General features: G+C 44.7%; 1 protein-coding gene across 10 annotated transcripts in view; it reads right to left on the bottom strand.

Moving 5' to 3' along the window:
- The window catches only part of PECAM1 (platelet and endothelial cell adhesion molecule 1), a 101,453-nt gene that overhangs the window by 29,668 nt on the left and 53,045 nt on the right, over window positions 1-18,740 (bottom strand). For all 10 annotated transcript variants that reach the window (XM_033183966.1, XM_033183965.1, XM_033183964.1 and 7 more), the window contains 8 exons: window positions 17,219-17,494; window positions 14,237-14,485; window positions 11,483-11,758; window positions 7,433-7,720; window positions 5,956-6,063; window positions 4,544-4,571; window positions 3,456-3,529; window positions 543-596 (listed from right to left, as the gene is read on the bottom strand). In XM_033183966.1, the coding sequence (XP_033039857.1) occupies window positions 543-596; window positions 3,456-3,529; window positions 4,544-4,571; window positions 5,956-6,063; window positions 7,433-7,720; window positions 11,483-11,758; window positions 14,237-14,485; window positions 17,219-17,494 (1,353 nt within the window). The remainder of the gene's footprint in view (window positions 1-542; window positions 597-3,455; window positions 3,530-4,543; window positions 4,572-5,955; window positions 6,064-7,432; window positions 7,721-11,482; window positions 11,759-14,236; window positions 14,486-17,218; window positions 17,495-18,740) is intronic.

Raw genomic sequence — 18,740 nt, 5'->3', positions numbered from 1 at the left:
AGTTGAGATTGCACCACTGCACTCCAGCCTGGGTGACAGAACAAGACTCTTGTCTCAAGAAAAAAAAGAAAGAAAGGAAGAGATCTTCACGGAATCCTTTCTCTTCCTTAGGAGCCTTAGCTCCCATGGCAGCAGCCCAGAGCAAAAGGAATTTTGAAAAATGATTTAGTCCAATCCCTCAGTGCTTCAGGCAGAAGAGAGCAGTACAATCGTCTTTAAAAATCACCACCTCAATACCCAAGAGAAAAGCGGTCCCACTGCCTTACCCAGTAGCCCATTATGAGTCAGGAAGTTGTTTTTCGGATATAACCCAGTTCTTCCCTACTTTGATTTAGGTGACTTTCCTCCTGAGGACACTAGATAGCATCTCTGGTAAAAGCAACTAGCCACCTCCCTTGACGCATCAGCTGGGTACAGAGTCATTAAGAGAGGTGGGAAATTATCCACAGTCCTTCAAGTTTTAGTTTTCTTTTCCTGTGAGTCTTTTTTTTTTTTTTAATGTAAAAGTTGGTTCTAATAAAAACATGTAATTAGATAATTACCTTTATTATCATTTATTGGTTTCATTGCATGGTTTCCGACATCATCATTGTGACCTAGTTGAAAAACAAGAAGTAGGATGAGTGACAAGGGAAATTCTAGTTTTCTAAAACCTTTTGAAAATTCAGTGCCCCTAACAAAGTCAAGTCTGATTTATTCAGTGTAGTGACAGTCAGCATTGTTTCTGAGTCCTGGGTCCTCTCGTTGGTCTCCCTGTGGGCTCCATTTGACCTATTGTGTAGTCTTTTTCTTTTTTTCTTTCTTTTTCTTTTTCTTTTTTTTTTTTTTTTTTGAGACGATGTCTTGCTCTGTTACCCAGGCTGGAGTGCAGTGCTGCGATCTTGGCTCACTGCAGCCTCTTCTTCCTGGGTTCCAGTGATTCTTCTGCCTCAGCCTCCCGGGTAGCTGGGATTATAGGAGCGCACCACCACACCCAGCTGATTTTTGTATTTTTAGTAGAGTCGGAATTTCACCATGTTGGCCAGGCTGGTCTCAAACTCCTGACCTCATGTGATCTGCCCTCCTCAGCCTCCCAAAGTGCTGGGATTACAGTCGTGAGCCACCACGCCAGGCCTGTGTGGTCTTTTTCTAACACTGGTGGGACGTCTACCATCCCATGGCAGAGGCACTTCTGTTTGAAGGCCTGAACTATTTGGAATTCAGAATTGTTCAATGTGAGCAAGTTCATGAGAAATTCTGGGAGGGACCAGCTAGTACTCATAAACATGAAGGACACCAGTTAATTAAGCCTGTCTAGTTCGAGAACTGGATTGATGAAAACATAGTTTAAAGAAACAACAGTATCTCCAGGTTGCCATCTCAGTGGGCATGGACAAAGACTATTTTTGTCTTTTTTTTTATTAAGTTGTCCTTTATTACAAATAATTCTTACAAATGTCACAAATACTATTCTTGAACACACAGTTTTCCATCATGTATTTGAATTAATTACTATCATAATTATTAAAATATATTTGTAAATTGAAATAATCTATGCAGAGATGATATAATAAGAATTGGAGTATTTGGAAATTTGGAGAAAAATCTTATTTCATATAAACCTATATCAACATTTAATTTAATTAAATGTTGTACTTATGTATAAATAATACAAATCACTGACAGAAGCCCCTTATGCCAAAAAGGTATTATTTTATCTGTAGCAGATTACATTTTGCTAAATATTTACTTTTTTTTTTTTTTTAAAGAGATGGGGGGGGTCTCGCTTTGTTGCACAGGCTGGTCTCGAACTCCTGGCCTCAAGTGATCCTCCCACCTCAGCTTCCCAAAGAGCTGGGATTATAGGCATAAACTACCATGCCTGGCCTGAATATAGTTCCTTCCTTCCTTCTTTCCTTTTTCTTTCTTTCTTTGAGATGGAGTTTCACTCTTGTCGCTCAGGCTGGAGTACAATGTTGTGATCTCAGGTCACTGCAACCTCTGCCTCCCAGGTTCAAGCGATTCTCCTGCCTCAGCCTCCCGAGTAGCTGGGATTACAAGCATGCACCACCATGCCCGGCTAATTTTTTATATTTTTAGTAAAGATAGGGTTACACCATGTTGGCCAGGGTGGTTTTGAACTCCTGACCTCAAGTGATCCACCTGCCTCGGCCTCCCAAAGTGTTGAAATTACAGGCATGAGCCACCACGCCCAGCCTAGAATATAGTTTCTTAAACAATATATTTGCTGTTTTCTATTTACTGACACACTACTTTTATTACTACAAATATTTTATTTTCCTTTTTTAAAGTTTATGATTCAGTACTATATGAATTACTCAATTCTTGAAACATATTTCTCAAGCAAAATATGTCTCGGTAAAAGGTATATCCTAAAAATTTCTTATGTTGTGAGATATTTATAGAATTAGAAAAGAACATGAGCATTCTCTGACCAAACCTGCTGATAAAGCAATACAAGTGGCTGGGCTCAGCGGCTCACACACGTAATCCCAGCACTTTGGGAGGCCAAGGCAGAAGGATTGCTTAAGCCCAGGAGTCTGAAACTAGTGGATTGTAGAGTGCCATATCTACAAAAAATAAAAATTAGCTGGGCATGGTGGCGCATGCCTGTGATCCCAGCTACTCAGGAGGTTGAGATGGGAGGATCACCTGAGCCTGGGAGGTAGAGGCTGCAGTGAGCTGAGATCGCACCACTACAGGCCTAGGAAGACCCTGTCTAGAAAGAAAGAAAGAAAGAAAGGAAGAAAGAAAGAAGGAAAGAAGGAAGGAAGGAAGGAAGAAAAGAGGAAGAGTGTTCTGGTGTGGGACAGGACTTTTTGTGTGATGTAATTATAGCCCCCTCTGGGAAGTAAGTAGCATCCCTGCTGAAATGCTTGAGCAATTTTCTTACTAAGCTGGGATTAAGAACTCCTAGGACTGGCTATCATTCAGCTGAGCTGACCCTGATGCTAGTGACGAGCCTTATGACTAGACATTTCTTAACTGGAACACTTTTTTTTAATGCCTCTACTAAGAGAATATTGAAATTGCTTTCCCTTTGTGGCAAATTTGAAGTAAAACTGTCTTGTGCTTGTAATAATTCCATCTGAGAAGATGTTTTACCAGTGTTTTCATTCAATATCTGGTCTCTGTCTTGAAAATGGAGAATGATAATATTATGCTGGAACAATGTCAAAGTCTTTGAAGGTAACAAGGCATTATGATTATTCTCCATCTTTCATCTACGGGGAGTTTAGAAGGTGGCGAAGTTAGAATAAAATGTGCTACCTTTCCTTTTATGTTTCTGTATATTAGCTCACGGCCCAGTGGCTGATGAGATGAAGTACCCTGTTGAAGCCAGGGTTTCTCTTCCAACTGCATTCCCACCACTTACAAATTCTGCTTCTGAGAGGGATAAGGAAGTATATAGCAAGTTGGGGAAAATTAGCAATGGCAGGAGACCATGACTTTACCGTAGTGACTGTTAGCTTCCATACTGGGATCTGACATTTTCTCGTTGTTGGAGTTCAGAAGTGGTACTGCTGGCCTTAAAATGAAATATAAAAAGGGAAAACAATATATAGATATATTTGTTGTTGTTGTTCTAACCCCAAACCAATGAAGTAATCAAAGGAAGATCATGAGAAAACCAGGAAGAGTTTTCCAAGGTAAGGAAAACGTAACTCACTCTCTCATTTGGAAAACTAATATTTTTGGTAGCTCCAAGGATTATGTGAAAAAACTTTTTTTTTTAGACAAAGTCTCACTCTGTCATCCAGGCTGGAGTACAGCGGTGCAATCTTGGCTCACTGCAGCCTCCGCCTCCTGGGTTCAAGCGATTCTCGTGCCTCAGCCTCCCAAGTAGCTGGGATTTCAGGAGTGCACCACCATGCCCAGTTAATTTCTGTACTTTTAGTAGAGATGGGGTTTCGCCATGTTGGCCAGGCTGGTCTTGAACTCCTGACCTCAGGTAATCTGCCCGCCTTGGCATCCCAAAGTGCTGGGATTACAGGCGCGAGCCACCATGTTTGGCGGTGATAAAACTTTTTCCTATTAAAATAAGTATCAGGACCAAAGGGCACATGAATACCGGGAGTCCTTCACAGGCTGCTCCCAAGCCCCTGAATTCCTTATGCTGTGCTACTGTTTCTCTCTGGAACAGAGCAATCTTTTCTCTACTTTTGGATTTGAGATTTCAGGAACAGTAAAGGTAGTAAAACTATTTTTTAAATGCCAACTCTATTTTGCCAAATTAAAAAAAATTATCTACTACCATTATAATTTCATAAGGAAAAGGAGATTTCACAAATAATCATGTAGGAAGGACATGATCTCAGAATAAAAGCCATTCCTCCCCATGAAAGGACAATTGGCAATCTTCCACTGAGATATGCACGCGTGCGTACACACACACACACACACACAAACTCACACCCAAGGAAGGCCTATATTTTTCTGAGTTTGCCAGAGCCACTGAAAACTTCCTAATGACCAGAATCTTGCTTCAGACATGTCCACTGTGCTCACGGAGCAGCCGCCCCCTTCTTACAACTACACTCACCTGGACATTTCCACTGGCATCTGCTTGGCTTTAAAAAAGAAAAAGAAAAACCAAAGTCAGTATATGGTGCCCACATCCATACTACTCTAATGGCCAAAATGCCAATTACTTTTGCACTAACCTAATAGATAGAAAACACTTTCTCTTCTTTCTTTTACTCCTAGTAAGCTGTGAAGGAACACTCTTTTCAACTACATTTGACTTTCCAGAAGATTGAATACCCAGAAAAAGACAGAAAAGGAAGCCAAACATATTCACTCTTTTACAAAAGACAGAAAAGAAAGAGGTATTCTCTTGGTCTTATACCAAGATATTTCCCCAGAAACATGATCTCTTGACTATTTTAACCAGAAGTGATTTTTGTTAGTGAAATGTGATGGAAAAAAAGACAATGATACAGGAATCAGATCAGCTAGATAAGCAGGCAGCTCTCTCCCTCTCCCTCTCTCTCTTTTTGAGAGAGAGTGTTACTCTGTTGCCCAGGCTGGAGTACAGTGGTATGATCTGGGCTCACTGGGTTCAAGGGATTCTCCTGCCTCAGCCTCCCGAGTAGCTGCGATTACAGGCGCCCATCACCACGTCTGGCCAATTTTTTGTATTTTTAGTAGAGATCGGGGTTTCACCATGTTGTCCCAGCTAGTCTTGAACTCTTGACCCCAAGTGATCCACCTGCCTTGGCTCCCAAAGTGCTGGAATTACAGGTGTGAGCCACCGCACCTGACCACTCTCTTTGATTCCAGATAATTACAAAAAGTAAAGGCCAAATCAATCCCTGCACTTGGAACTCGAAGCTGGCCTGAGACCAATGCGAGGGTGTTGCTCTCTCTTCCCTGATGGGTAGCAGCTTTCCTGACAAAACCCAGGGCCCCTCCTCATCCCATCTGCCCCTCCCATCCTAGGCAGCAGCACCAGAGGCTCCAAAAGAACCTACCTTATCCCACAAAACATTTTTTGCAGAATTTACTGATGCTCTGCCCTTTTCCTTGAGTCTTGGACAGCTGACTCTGATTCCTGGTTATCGAGTGGTCCTGGCTGCTCAGCTGGGCTTACTTAGCTAACCGCAAGCATAGGGGAGAAGTCATAGCACAACTGCCAGGTTAATTACTAAGCAATCAATGTGTGTGTGTAACATGTGGGTGTGATGCGCATGTATGTGTGTCTCCAAGACGCTTGCACCCCACTCTGCATGCATTACAGGACTAGGTGTGGACAAATCTACAGAAATGGCTTCTTCTAACCACACGAAGATGCAATTTCCCCCCAAATTTATCTTTTCTGGTTTGCCCAACGAGGAAAGTAATAGCTTTCATTTTTGCCTAGCTGAATCCAGGGGTCAGAAAAGCACCACACATCCCTGGCTGGTTTCCTGGCAAGGACGACCAGTCAGTATGGAAGGAAAGAACTATGCTCACCCTTGGCTTTCCTCAGAAAATAACATTTGGCCCCAGTGATCAAGAGAGCAATGATCACTCCGATGACAACCACTGCAATAAGTCCTTTCTTCCATGCGGCAAGAACGACTGAAAAACAAAACAAAAAAAAATTTTTTTTATATAGGCTCTTCCTCTACCAGGAAGACATAATATCGGGCTTAAACAACAAAAGTCAGACTGATTCTCACAGCTCTTGTAACTGGCAGCTTGCCAAATACCTCTGAGGGTTTCTGCACTCAGAGCTGGTGCAGAAATGATTGTTTCTGCTACAAATAGAGGTCAGCTGTGGTCCTCAAGGAGAGAACAAACCAGCTTTGCTGGGGTAGACTTTTTTTTCTTTCCTTTTTGAAACAGGGTCTCACTCTGTCACCCAGGCTAGAGGCTGATCACAGCTCACTGCAGCCTCAACTTCCTGGGCTTGAGCAATCCTCCCACCTCAGCCTCCCGAGTAGCTGGGACTACAGGAGCACACCACCACACTCGGCTATTTTTTGTTGGTTTGATTTTTTTTTTTTTTTTTTTTTTGAGACAGAGTCTCGCTCTGTCGCCCAGGCTGGAGTGCAGTGGCCGGATCTCAGCTCACTGCAAGCTCCGCCTCCCAGGTTTACGCCATTCTCCTGCCTCAGCCTCCCCGGGTAGCTGGGACTACAGGCGCCCACCACCTCGCCCGGCTAGTTTTTTATATTTTTTTAGTAGAGACGGGGTTTCACCGGGTTAGCCAGGATGGTCTCGATCTCCTGACCTTGTGATCCGCCCGTCTCGGCCTCCCAGAGTGCTGGGATTACAGGCTTGAGCCACTGCGCCCGGCTGTTGGTTTGATTTTTGAGGCAGAGTCTTGCTCTGTTGCCCAGGCTGGAGTGCAGTGGGGCAACCTCTGCTTACTGCAACCTCTGCCTCCTGGGTTCAAGTGTTTCTCATGTCTCAGCCTCCCGAGTAGCTGGCATTACAGGTATCAGCCTCTGCGCCCAGCCTATTTTTGTACTTTTTGTAGAGACGGGGTTTCACCATGCTGCCCAGGCTGGTCTCCAACTCCGGAGCCCAAGTGGAGTAGACTCCTTTTTGGCGTGTATGTTCAGTTCTCTTCCTCTCCAGGAAACCACCCCCACCCACATAAGTGGGCTCCCCAACCATGTCTGTTCTGCATGACCCAATCCACTTGGCCACAGGTGGTCTGTGGGTAGATGTCTGACTCAAGGTGACTCAATGGTGAGTCTTCCAAGAATTTGTAATTGGAACAATGTGACATTCTTCCAATTCCTTATAATAATCAATTCCTCTTTTTCACTTAATTCTAGTGGGTTTCTGTCACTTGCAACCAAGAGCCTGGAGGACGTTAGTCTCCTAGTCTTCAGTCACAAGAGCTAAACTCCCCCCAACTCCCTCTCACAAGGGGTGTGTTTTCTGGTCTTGCCCTTGGGAGCCCACAGCACAGCTTGCTGTGGAGACCCTGACTCACCTCTGACTGTCAGTATTTTGCTTCTGGGGACACTGGAGGCATGGTTGGCTCTGTTGAAGGCTGTACAGTAATACTCTCCCTCCTGCTCCTTGCTAGCCTTCGGCTTGGTCCAAAATTCCTGGGTGGCATTCAAGGTCGTTTGGTGGAAGGGTTTGTCCTCCTTTTCTCTGTAAAACCTATAGGTGATGGGACCAGATCCTTCATTCACAGCGCATTGCAGCACAATGTCCTCTCCAGACTCCACAACCTTATTTGACAGGATAGAAATCTGGACCTCATCCACTGGGGCTGAAAAAGCAGGAAAAGGATTCACACTGAGCAAAGAAGGGCAGAGGAAGAGGAACATGAGACAGCCACCACTCAACTTTTTTTTTTTCTGTCTGAGACAGAGTCCCACTCTTGTCACCCAGGCTGGAGTGCAGTGGCGTAATCTCGGCTTACTGCAACCTCCGCCTCCTGGGTTCAAGCAAATCTCCTGACTCAGCCTCCCGAATAGCTGGAAAGACAAGTGTGCACCACCAGGCCCGCTAACTTTTTGGATTTTGTTGTTGCTGCTGTTGTTGTTGTTGTTGTTGTTGTTGTTGTTTTAGAGATGGGGTTTTGCCCTGTTGGCCAGGCTGGTCTTGAACTCCTGACCTCAAGTGATTTGCCCACCTCGGCCTTCCAAAATGCTGGGATTACAGGCATGAGACACTGTGCCAGGCCACAAACAATCCTGACCCACTGCCTTCTCTAGCTATCGGCCATTTTTTCTCCTTTTTCTTTTATGCTTTGACACCCTTATTTCCCACTTTCTTGTTACCCCTGAAATCTGACTGCACTCTGGTGTAGTCACAATCTTGTGACACTGCACTCTATCTCAAGTTTTGAAGAAACTGGGAAGGTCACTTGATTCTCCAACCAATGTCCCTGAGTCCTGTGCAGATTAAATTCAGTGGTAGATGCTCTTCCTCCAGGCTTCCAACCTCGGGCTCTCCACAGCTTTGCTGCTGCCCAGGTCTTACTGTGGAACTCAGCTTTTTCTGGGCTTCTGGGCTTCCTCATGACTCTGATTCTCTTCCTTTCTTACCTGGCACCCCTTTCTTATTCACTGGTTATTCTTTGTTTTGCCCTGAAGTATGAACTTTTTGCAAAATTCAGTCCTCTGTTTCCCATCCCCATTCTCCTCCTAGGTGATTTCACCTACACGCAGAGCTTCTGTCTCCGAGCCACTGATGCCTAAACCTATGGCTCCAGTCCAGGTTACTTTCCTGAACTCCAAGTCTCCCTTTTCACCTGGGCATTTCAACCTGGAAGCCCAGCCAGCCTCCTTCCCTGCAGGTCCAAGCAGAACTCAGCTACCTCCTATATCTGCTTTTCCTAGCTCTATCCTCAACTACCAAAATTCAGATCCTAAATTGTCTTCCCAAGTAGACTTTCCTTCTAGTGTGAGAGCAGATGGTCAGCAGATGGTATTGTGACTTATGAGTCACTCTGCTGTGAATGCAGGCTGTGGTAAGACAATGGAAGAAGCCATGCTCCGGGCCTGAGACACCAGGGGGCTCAAATCCCAGTCCCACCACCCACCAGCTATCTGCCCTAAGCCTCACCTGCATCATGATAGAACAATGACAATGCTATTACTGGTCTTCTGCGGTTATTGTGAGTTTCCACTGGACCAATTTATTACAGTACTTCACACAGGGTTGGACACATGGTCGGTAAATGTGAGCTACTGATATTGACCCAGTTTAAACCAACAGCTTCACATGGACTTCTGCATTAGCCTCTAACGTGCCATGAGGTCTGAAGTCCCCATGTCTGCTCCCTGACCCAGCCACCAGGTGAATCTTTCCGAGAACTCATTTGCATCCTGTCCTTCCTTCCATCTTTCGGCTTTTCACTGTACGCAGGACAGTTCCCTACTCCTGAGACTGGCACCTGACGCCCTTCACACTTAGGCTCACCCACTTTTTCAACTCATATCCAGTGATTCTCCATTCCCAACATCCAGCCTTTGTTTCCAGCCATCTGATTTGGCCACAGTCTTTTTTTTTTTTTTTTTTGAGATAGAGTCTCACTCTGTCACCCAGGCTGGAGTGCAGTGGCACAATATTGGCTTACTGCAACCTCCACCTCCTGGATTCAAGCGATTCTCCCACCTCAGCCACCTGAGTAGCTGGGACTACAGGCACCCACCTCCATGCTGGGCTAATTTTTGTATTTTTAGTACAGACGGGGTTTCACCATGTTGTCTCAAACTCCTGGGCTCAAGTGATCCACCCGACTCGGCCTCCCAAAGTGCTGGGATTACAGGCACGAGCCACCGCACCTGGCCGCACAGGCTTTTGAAGTGCCCCGCAGAACCTTTGGCTCATATGTCTGCTGGAGATGTTCAGCCATCTTCAGCCTTCTCTGCCCACCCATCCTCAAGCCCTGGCTCCTCGCCCAGCTGTTTCACAATGTTTACCCACTTAAGCTAGATGATGTCTGACACACCCTGAATTACTATCCATCACTGTAGGGATATAGTTCATGTGACAATTAACCAAACATTACCTTTAACATTTTTTCTATGCTTATTTGTATTATGATTCAGATGTTTCTCCATCATTTAATTAGGAGATCTTGTGTTTCTTATTACAGCTTTGAAACAAAGAATATGCCTTCTTTTTTTGTATGCCTCACACCATTAGGTGCTTAGTCTATGTTAATGTTAATTTCTTTTTTTTTTTTTTTTGAGATGGAGTCTTGCTCTGTTGCCCAGGTTGCAGTGCAGTGGAATGATACCAGCTCACTGCAACTTCTGCCTCCCAGGTTCAAATGATTCTTGTGCCTCAGCCTCCTGAGTAGCTGGGATTACAGGCGCCCACCACCACACCCAGCTAATTTTTTGTATTTTTAGTAGAGACAGGGTTTCACCATGTTGGCCAGGCTGGTCTCGAATTCCTGACCTCAGGTGATCTGCTTGCCTCAGCCTCCCAAAGTGCTGGGATTACAGGTGTGAACTACCTCACCCAGCCTATGGTAATATCAATTGAAAAGGTATGGCTACTATTAGACTATACACGAATAGAAGCAGGAATCCCTCCCTCCTATTCACATCCATCAGCAGCACATGTAGATAGGCAGTTACTAAACAAGAAGGACGAAGAGGAGGAATCCTTATTAAACTTTTTACAACAGGATGCAAAATATCTAAGACATGTAAGCAATGGCACTCCTGAGGCCTTCTGAAAGGCATGAGATAGAGGCTTAAAGTAAACTGTCCACACCCAAGACAATGGTATATTTCTCTTGAGTATGATGAGAATCCCAGGCAAATGTTAGCAATTCCCATGAGACCACAGCCTGTAGCTCTCATTGCTGTGGATTTCACACAAGACAGGGTTGCCCGGCTAGGAGTCACAACAGCGGAGACCTGATCTATAATTTTCAGAACAGTATATCTGAAAAGGAGAAAGTGCTAAGGGAGCCCAAATGCAAAACTTCAGTGCTTTCTGCAGTCAGGACACTTTCACGCTTATCATATTTTAGCAGTTCGTTGAAAGGTTCTGGAAAGAGATTACATTGTCTTCATCAATAGCTCCTAAATATTTTCCAGCCTCCTTTACCGGGCCTTGGTCCTGCTTTGGTGCATATCTAGTGTATGGACTTTGCATAAGCACCCACTACTTCTCTCTCTCTCTCTTTTTTTTTTTCCAGATGGAGTTTCGCTATTGTTGCCCAGGCTGGAGTGCAACGGCACATCTTGGCTCAGTGCAACTTCTGCTTCCTGGGTTCAAGCAATTCTCATGCCTCACCCTCCCAAGTAGCTGGGACTACAGGCGCCCGCCACCACGCCCAGCTAATTTTTGTATTTTTAGTAGAGATGGGGTTTCACCATGTTGGCCAGGCTGGTCTTGAACTCCTGGCTTCAGTGATTTGCCTGCCTTGGCCTCCCAAACTGCTGGGATTACAGGCGTGAGCCACCGTGCCTGGCCCACTACTTCTCCTATTTTTCCCACAGTCCCTGGGCATGAACGAAAGCCCCAAGCCTACATGATTTCTTCTTATAGCACAGCAACTTACCTATCACCTTCACCCTCAGAATCTCACTTAACATTTCGGCGTGGGAATGGCAGTTATCCGCAACACACTGGTACTCTACATCTTCAGTGGGGTTGTCTTTGAATACCGCAGGATCATTTGAGTTCTTGGTACTACTCTCCAAAATTTTACTTGTTTTTAAAAGGTGATAAGAAATAGGTGAAGTTCCACTGATTGATTGGCAACTGACTTCGATGGTCTGTCCTTTTATGACCTCAAACTGGGCGTCATGAGAAATCCTGGGCTGGGAGAGCATTTCTAAAACAGAGGGAGAAACAATCCAAAAGGCACTGAAGGTAAAAGCAAAGCATCCAGCCCAAGAGTTTCTCCTCCAAAGCCTGAGCTTTGCTTTCTGTCCCTGCTGTAATTTCAAATTCCTGCCTGCCTTATTTACCTTTATAGGACACCTATGAGACTGACAGTCTGTGTGTGTGTGTGTGTGTTTGAGACAGGGTCTCACTCTGTTACCCAGGCTGGAGTGCAGTGGTGCAATCACAGCTCACTACAACCTCCCGGAATCAAGCAATTCTCCCACCTCAGCCTCCCAAGTAGCTGGGACTATAGGTGCACACCACACCTAGCTAATTCATTATTTTTTGTAGAGACAGGGTCTTAAACTCTTGGACTCAAGTGATCCTCCCACATCAGCTGCCCAAAGTGCTGGGATTATAAGTATGAGCCACCACACCTGGCCGAGGATGTGTGTGTGTGTGTGTGGTGTGTGTGTGTGTGTGTGTGTGTTGAGACGGAGTCTTGCTCTGTCACCCAGGCTGGAGTGCAATGGTGCAATCTCGGCTCACCGCAATCTCTACCTCCTGGGTCCAAGGGATTCTTCTGCCTCAGCCTCCCGAGTAGCTGGGATTACAGGTGCCTGCCACCACACCCTGCTAACTTTTGTATTTTTAGTAGAGAGGGGGTTTCACCATGTTGGCCAGGCTGGTCTCAAACTCCTGACCTCAGGTGATCCACCCACCTTGGCCTCCCAAAGTGTTGGGATTACAGGCATAATCCACCAGGTCCAGACAATATATATGTTTTTAAATTCTTCTCAGTCAGTCATGGTAGCTCATGCCTGTAATCCCAGCACTTTGAGAGGCTGAGGTGGGTGGATCACCTGAGGTCAGGAGTTCAAGACCAGCCTGACCAACATGGAGAAACCCCGTCTCTACTGAAAATACAAAACTAGCTGGGCATGGTGGCACATGCCTGTAATCCTAGCTACTAGGGAGGCTGAGGCAGGATAATCCCTTGAACCCAGGAGGCGGAGGTTTTGCTGAGCCGAGATCATGTCATTGCGCTCAATCCTAGGCAACAAGAGCAAAACTCCGTCTCAAAAAAAAAAAAAAAAGAAAGAAAGAAAAAAAATTCTCCTTAGTGCTTCAGTCTCTTAACAGATAAGAATTATATTAGGTCATTATTTAGGCGTTAGATTATTTAAACCTTATACAATGAGATTTCCTCCTCCCAGGAACAAAAAATAAAATAAAATGCAATAACACACATTTGTCTCTTGCATTCCTGCCTTTTGAGTTAGGTGGTTAGAGCACTGAAAATAGTCTAAAAATCCTGCTTCAGTTGAAGCTATAATAGAATCTTAGCTTGATAAAACACAGTCACAGGTTAAATGAAAGGATCGTGACTGGACAATATAGTGACAGTGACAACTTAACTGGAGTTCTATAATCATCTAGAATCTCACCACCCAAAGGGTGGTCCAGAGACCAACAGCATCCACATCACCAAAATGCTAGTTAGAGATACAGAATCTGGCCCCATCTGGGCCTAAAATACTGAATCAGAACCTGTATTTTAACCAGGTCTTGCATGCACATTCAGGCCTGAGAAGCCCAGCTCCTGGTGGTCAAACACCTACATTCTGTCCACTGGTAATCTTATCTTTTGGGTTAGCCAGGTTACAGATTGAAAAAATGGAATTTTGATATTCTTGGCTGGGTGTGGTGGCTCACGCCTGTAATCCCAGGATTGTGAGACCAAGGCGGAAAGATCATGAGGTCAGGAGATCGAGACCATCCTAGCTAACATGGTGAAACCCTGTCTCTACTAAAAATACAAAAAAAAATTAACCAGGCGTGGTTGCGGGTGCCTGTAGTCCCAGCTAGTTGGGAGGCTGAGGCAGGAGAATCGCGTGAACCCAGGAGGCGGAGCTTGCAGTCAGCCCAGATCGTGCCACTGTACTCCAGCCTGGGCGACAGAGCAAGACTGCATCTCAAAAATAAATAAATAAATAAATAAAAATAAGAAAAATAAAAATACAAAAATTAGCCAGATATGGTGGTGGGCACCTGTAATCCCAGCTACTCGGGAGGCTGAGGCAGGAGAATCGCTTGAACCTAGGAGGCAGAGGTTGCAGTGAGCTGAGATTGTGCCACTGCACTCTAGCCTGGGAGACAGAGTGAGACTCTGTCTCAAAGAAAAAAAAAAAGTTTAACATTGACTAAGTAGTGTTTCCTTCCTGACTTTTTGGGTGGGTGCTTGTTCCAGGAGGCAGAATCTTGCCAGAATCTTAGCACGTCAGAGGCCACATCATCATCAGTGAATCAGTGCTCTGAGCAGGAATACCTCCTTGTTTCTTTGGCCTTTTGATTTCACCCTTCTCTCCCTCTAGTTCTTACCCTGCCTGAGTCTGCTCAGACCGGATAGGGCGGCAGCTGCAGATAAACTTCCTTTCTCCCATTCAACCCCGGATGCCTTCTGAGTCAGCAATGATATACTCACCACATACGACTATCTGGACTGTGTTGCTTTTCTTGACCACTTTGTCAATACCTGCAGTGCAGATATATGTCCCACTGTCCCACTTTGAGGCTATCTTGGTGAAATCTTGAGTCTGAGACACAATCGTGTCTTCCTTCTGGATGGTGAAATTGGCTGGAGGTGCTCCCGGGATGGAGCAGGACAGGTTCAGTCTTTCACCTTGGTCCAGACGTGTGAAGGAAGGTTCCAGTTCGGGCTTGGAAAATAGTTCTGAAACACAGTGAGTGGGAATGGAGCGAGATGTGTCTGGCCACCACCCTAAAAGCCCCTTCCTGGAGAGGCCCTTGGGTCGGGTGCTCTTAGCAGAACCAACTTCCAACTTCCAGCAACAAGTTTTCCTTTGCTTCTCATATACCTAATGATCACCCCAGTAAGGCATTAGGGTTCATTCTTTGCCTAGGATTCCAATGGCAGATTTTCCTTTCTTGTTAATCCAATTTATTTCAATGATAAGGATTAGAAAAGTTTTGCCACTTGTGGTCAGGTGTGGTGGCTCACACCTGTAATCCCAGCACTTTGGGAGGCAGAGGTGGGTGGATCACCCAAGGTCAGGAGTTGAGACCAGCCTGAGCAACTTGGTGAAACCCCATCTCTAATAAAAATATAAAGTTAGCCAGGCATGGTGGTGCCTGTAATCCCAGATACTCAGGAGACTGAAGCAAGAGAATCCTTTGAACCCAGGAGGCAGAGGTTGCAGTGAGCCGAGATGGCTCCACTGCACTCCAGCCTAGGCAACAAGAGTGAAACTCCATTTCAAAAAAAAAAAAAGAAAAGGAAAGGAAAGTTTTGCAGCTTGTAATGCAGCAAATATTGATTCATGAATTCACTCATTTATTTATTCACTCACTTATTTCACCCCACAAGTATTTATTGCAAGTTCTCTCTGTGGTGGGCCCCTTGCTAGAGTAGCAGTGAATAAGAAACAGTCTCTGATTTCAAAGTGCTTACATTTAATGGTTGATTTAGATGCACTGTTTGTGGCAGAGCCCATAGAAAAAACACTGAACTGGCAGGGTGTGGTGGCTCATGCCTGTAATCCCAGCATTTCGGGAGGCTGAGGCGGGCGGATCACAAGGTCAGGAGATCAAGAGGAGCCTGGCCAACGTGGTGAAACCCCGTCTCTACTAAAAACACAAAAAGTATCTAGGTGTGGTGGCAGGGGCCTATAATCCCAGCTACTCAGGAGGCTGAGGCAGGAGAATCGCTTGAACCCGGGAGGTGGAGGGTGCAGTGAGCCGAGATCGCGCCACCTCACTCCAGCCTGGGCAACAAGAACAAAACTCAGTCTCAAAAAAAAAGAAAAGAAAAAACACTGAACTTAGCCTTGGGGAATCAGGGAAAGGCCTCTTGGAGAAAGTTATCCAGGGAAAGTGTCTGAGACAGAATGTCTCAGTCCATCTGGGCTTCTATCACAAAATGCTGTAGATGGGTCTATTTATGTCTATGAATTCTTCACAGGTGAAACTGAGTCTTAGGTAGCTCTTTATCCCCAGTAAGTTGCCCAGCATACAGAAAATGCTCAATATGTGTTGAACTTGTACTTTTCTTTAATGAGATAATATAAATTGTATCAGCAAAAAAGTATCATGAGTCATCAAAATGTAAGTCATGACCAATATTTACTAAATTGCTAACACACACTATAGACCAGCAGGACCCAATGTATATGCCAGTATCCCAGTTGGGTAGTTGGCAGCCTACTTATGATGCTGGGGACTGTTGCTGACACTGCACACTCAATGCTTGACACATAGGAGGCTTTTAGTAAATAAGAGAGCAAATGAATGAATGAACGTATGAACGCAGACACACGAGAACACCTTCACCGTGCAATCAAGAAGTGCTGACTCTCTCTGTCCCCTGAAACATTGTCATCCAACAAATATGTATTGACTTCCTACTGTGTGCCAGGCACTGTTCTAGGTGTTAAGGATATAGCACTGAACAAAATAATGTTCCTGCTCTCAGCGGCTTACATTCTAGTGACTGCATACACATAATAAACAAGAAAGGTAGAGTATATTTTTGGAAAAACATATACTCTACCCTTTTTGGAAAAAAAGAAAAGAAAATGTATATAAACCCATCATACAGTGTTCAACAAAGGGTAATTGTTGTTATTTCTTTTTTTTTTTTTTTTTTTTGAGACAGAGTCTCAGTCTGTGGCCCAGGCTAGAGTACAGTGGCATGATCTCAGCTCACAGCAGCCTCTGCCTCCCAGGTTCAAGAGATTCTTGTGCCTCAGCCTACCGAGTAGGTGAGATTACAGGCATGCTGCCATGCCCAGCTAATTTTTGTATTTTTAGTAGAGCTGGGGTTTTACCATATTGGCCAGGCTGGTCTCGAACTCCTAGCCTCAAGTGATCTGCCCACCTTGGCCTCTCAAGTCCTGGGATTACAGACATGAGCCACCATGCCCAACCATGTTATCATTATTTTTGAGTTTACTAACACTTTCTCATTTGTGGCCCTGACATAGGACCCATGTCTGGGATCTAGCATAGTGCTTGTCACTGGGGATGGAGAAATATGACAGAGTAAAGAAAACAGTAACCAGTATTCATAGAGTCTTACTCTGTACAAGTCTCTCCACTCATGCTTATAACATAGTGATCTCATTATAGCAGTCCTAAAAGGTGAGTGCGGTCATCATCACCATCTCACAGAGCTGCGGCACGTTCAATAACTCACCCAAGGTCACAGAAGCAGTGAGCGGCAGGGTTGAGTTTTGGTGCCGGAGCCTGTACCCTCAACAAGCACAGTCGACTGTTAACTTGCTCTGCACTGGCTTCTTCCCACGAACACCAAAGCCCCACCTGAGCACATCCATTCAGATAAGCAGGAGCAGGAAATGTATCAGCTCTCTCTGGCCATGCTGGATTGCAGCATATTGGCTCCTTGAGCCCACCATATGCCAACACCCTCCCACAGCAGCAGCCCTACCTGTTATGTTGACGATGATGCTGCTGACCTTGGATATGCGGCTGGACTCCACTTTGCATGTGTAGTTGCCATTGTGCTCCACCATGGCCATGACTGAGTACACAGCCTCGTTGCCGTGTCTGCTGTGGGCCACAATCACCTTGTCCTTCTGAATTATGATTTCTGGAAACTCCTGGGCCAGGTGAGTCACTTGAATGGTGCACTTAATGTGGAGTTGAGCTCCTTCTGTGATCATTCCAGTGGGGCTGATGTGGAACTTGGGTGTAGAGAAGGATTCTGCAAGAGAGGAAGGCAACCCGGTTGGACTCAGGTGCAAACCTGGGCAAGAGGAACCTCATCTGCTCTTTTTGCTGCTTCCCCTTTTCCAACTTCTATTGTTCCTAACTAACTTTAAAAATTCAACATTTCTTCTCTAAAACTTTTGCCTGGGCTGCTCTCATACCCCCTCCCTTCTAACTCACTCTTGCATCTTCAGGCTTCTTCACTGCAATTCTCTGGCTTTCTGAAGCTTCCCAAAGGCCAAACACCTTCTCTAGATCTCGCCTGCAGAACCTTGTTCGGATGACTTCAGAAATAACCACTGTATTTAGAAATGATCTTCCTCCTGCCCACTACGAATTTTCTAGGCTCTTGTCAGCACTTCATGGAAGCTTGGTATTTCAGCATGAAGATACTATAGCTTAAAAAAGTTCAGCTATGTGAAATGGGCTGCTTCATGGAAATGCATATTTAAATAATCGCATGCCTCCAAAAAAGTGGCTTCTAGTCTTTTCTATTTCATTTTTTAAAATCCTGGCCATCACTCACTAAACTGATTTCATGACTCACACAGTTGAAAAACAATTTTGCCTGGGCGTGGGGTCTTACGCCTGTAATCCTAATGCTTAGAAAGCCCAGGAGTTCTAGAACAGCCTCTGGGCAACATAGTGAGACCTTATCTCTATTAAAAAAGAAAAATAATTTTAATCAAGTATAGGTCAGATACCAACCAGGGCATAGGATCTTCAGGGAAGTAGGGATAGGTCCTAGGCTTTCGTTTCCACTTACAACAAAAAAACAAGCCCAGGGCATAAACTGGAATATATACACAGATTCCAACTGTGTAAAATATAGAGTAGGGATATTTAAAAAATGCTAATAGTGAATTTAGAGTAATCTAATACTTTAATATTCATTAGTGATTTTTAACATTATAAAGTCAATTCATAATAAGAAGTTATCATAAAATAATAGCATATGACTTCTCAAGTAAAAGTAAAAAAGGGGAAGGCATCCTTTACATGTTTTAGGACTCTCAAATTTTAGGTCTTCTGGGGAACCTTAATAATAGCTGAAGGGTGTTTTTCTTTCACCCAAATCAACTCCAGATGCACCAGATATTTAAATGCAGAGGAAAAAGAAGTGAAACCACAGCACAGGAAAAGAAAACATAGATGCATTTTTTTCCTTTAATAACCTTGACATGTGAAGAATGTATGTCAAGACTTTTAAGTATGAATCACAAAACTGAAGCGCCATAAAG

This window comes from Trachypithecus francoisi, unplaced genomic scaffold, assembly GCF_009764315.1.
Source record: "Trachypithecus francoisi isolate TF-2019V2 unplaced genomic scaffold, Tfra_2.0 Lachesis_group20, whole genome shotgun sequence".
Lineage (NCBI taxonomy): Eukaryota > Metazoa > Chordata > Mammalia > Primates > Cercopithecidae > Trachypithecus > Trachypithecus francoisi.
This window is presented reverse-complemented; position numbering and strand designations above follow the sequence as displayed.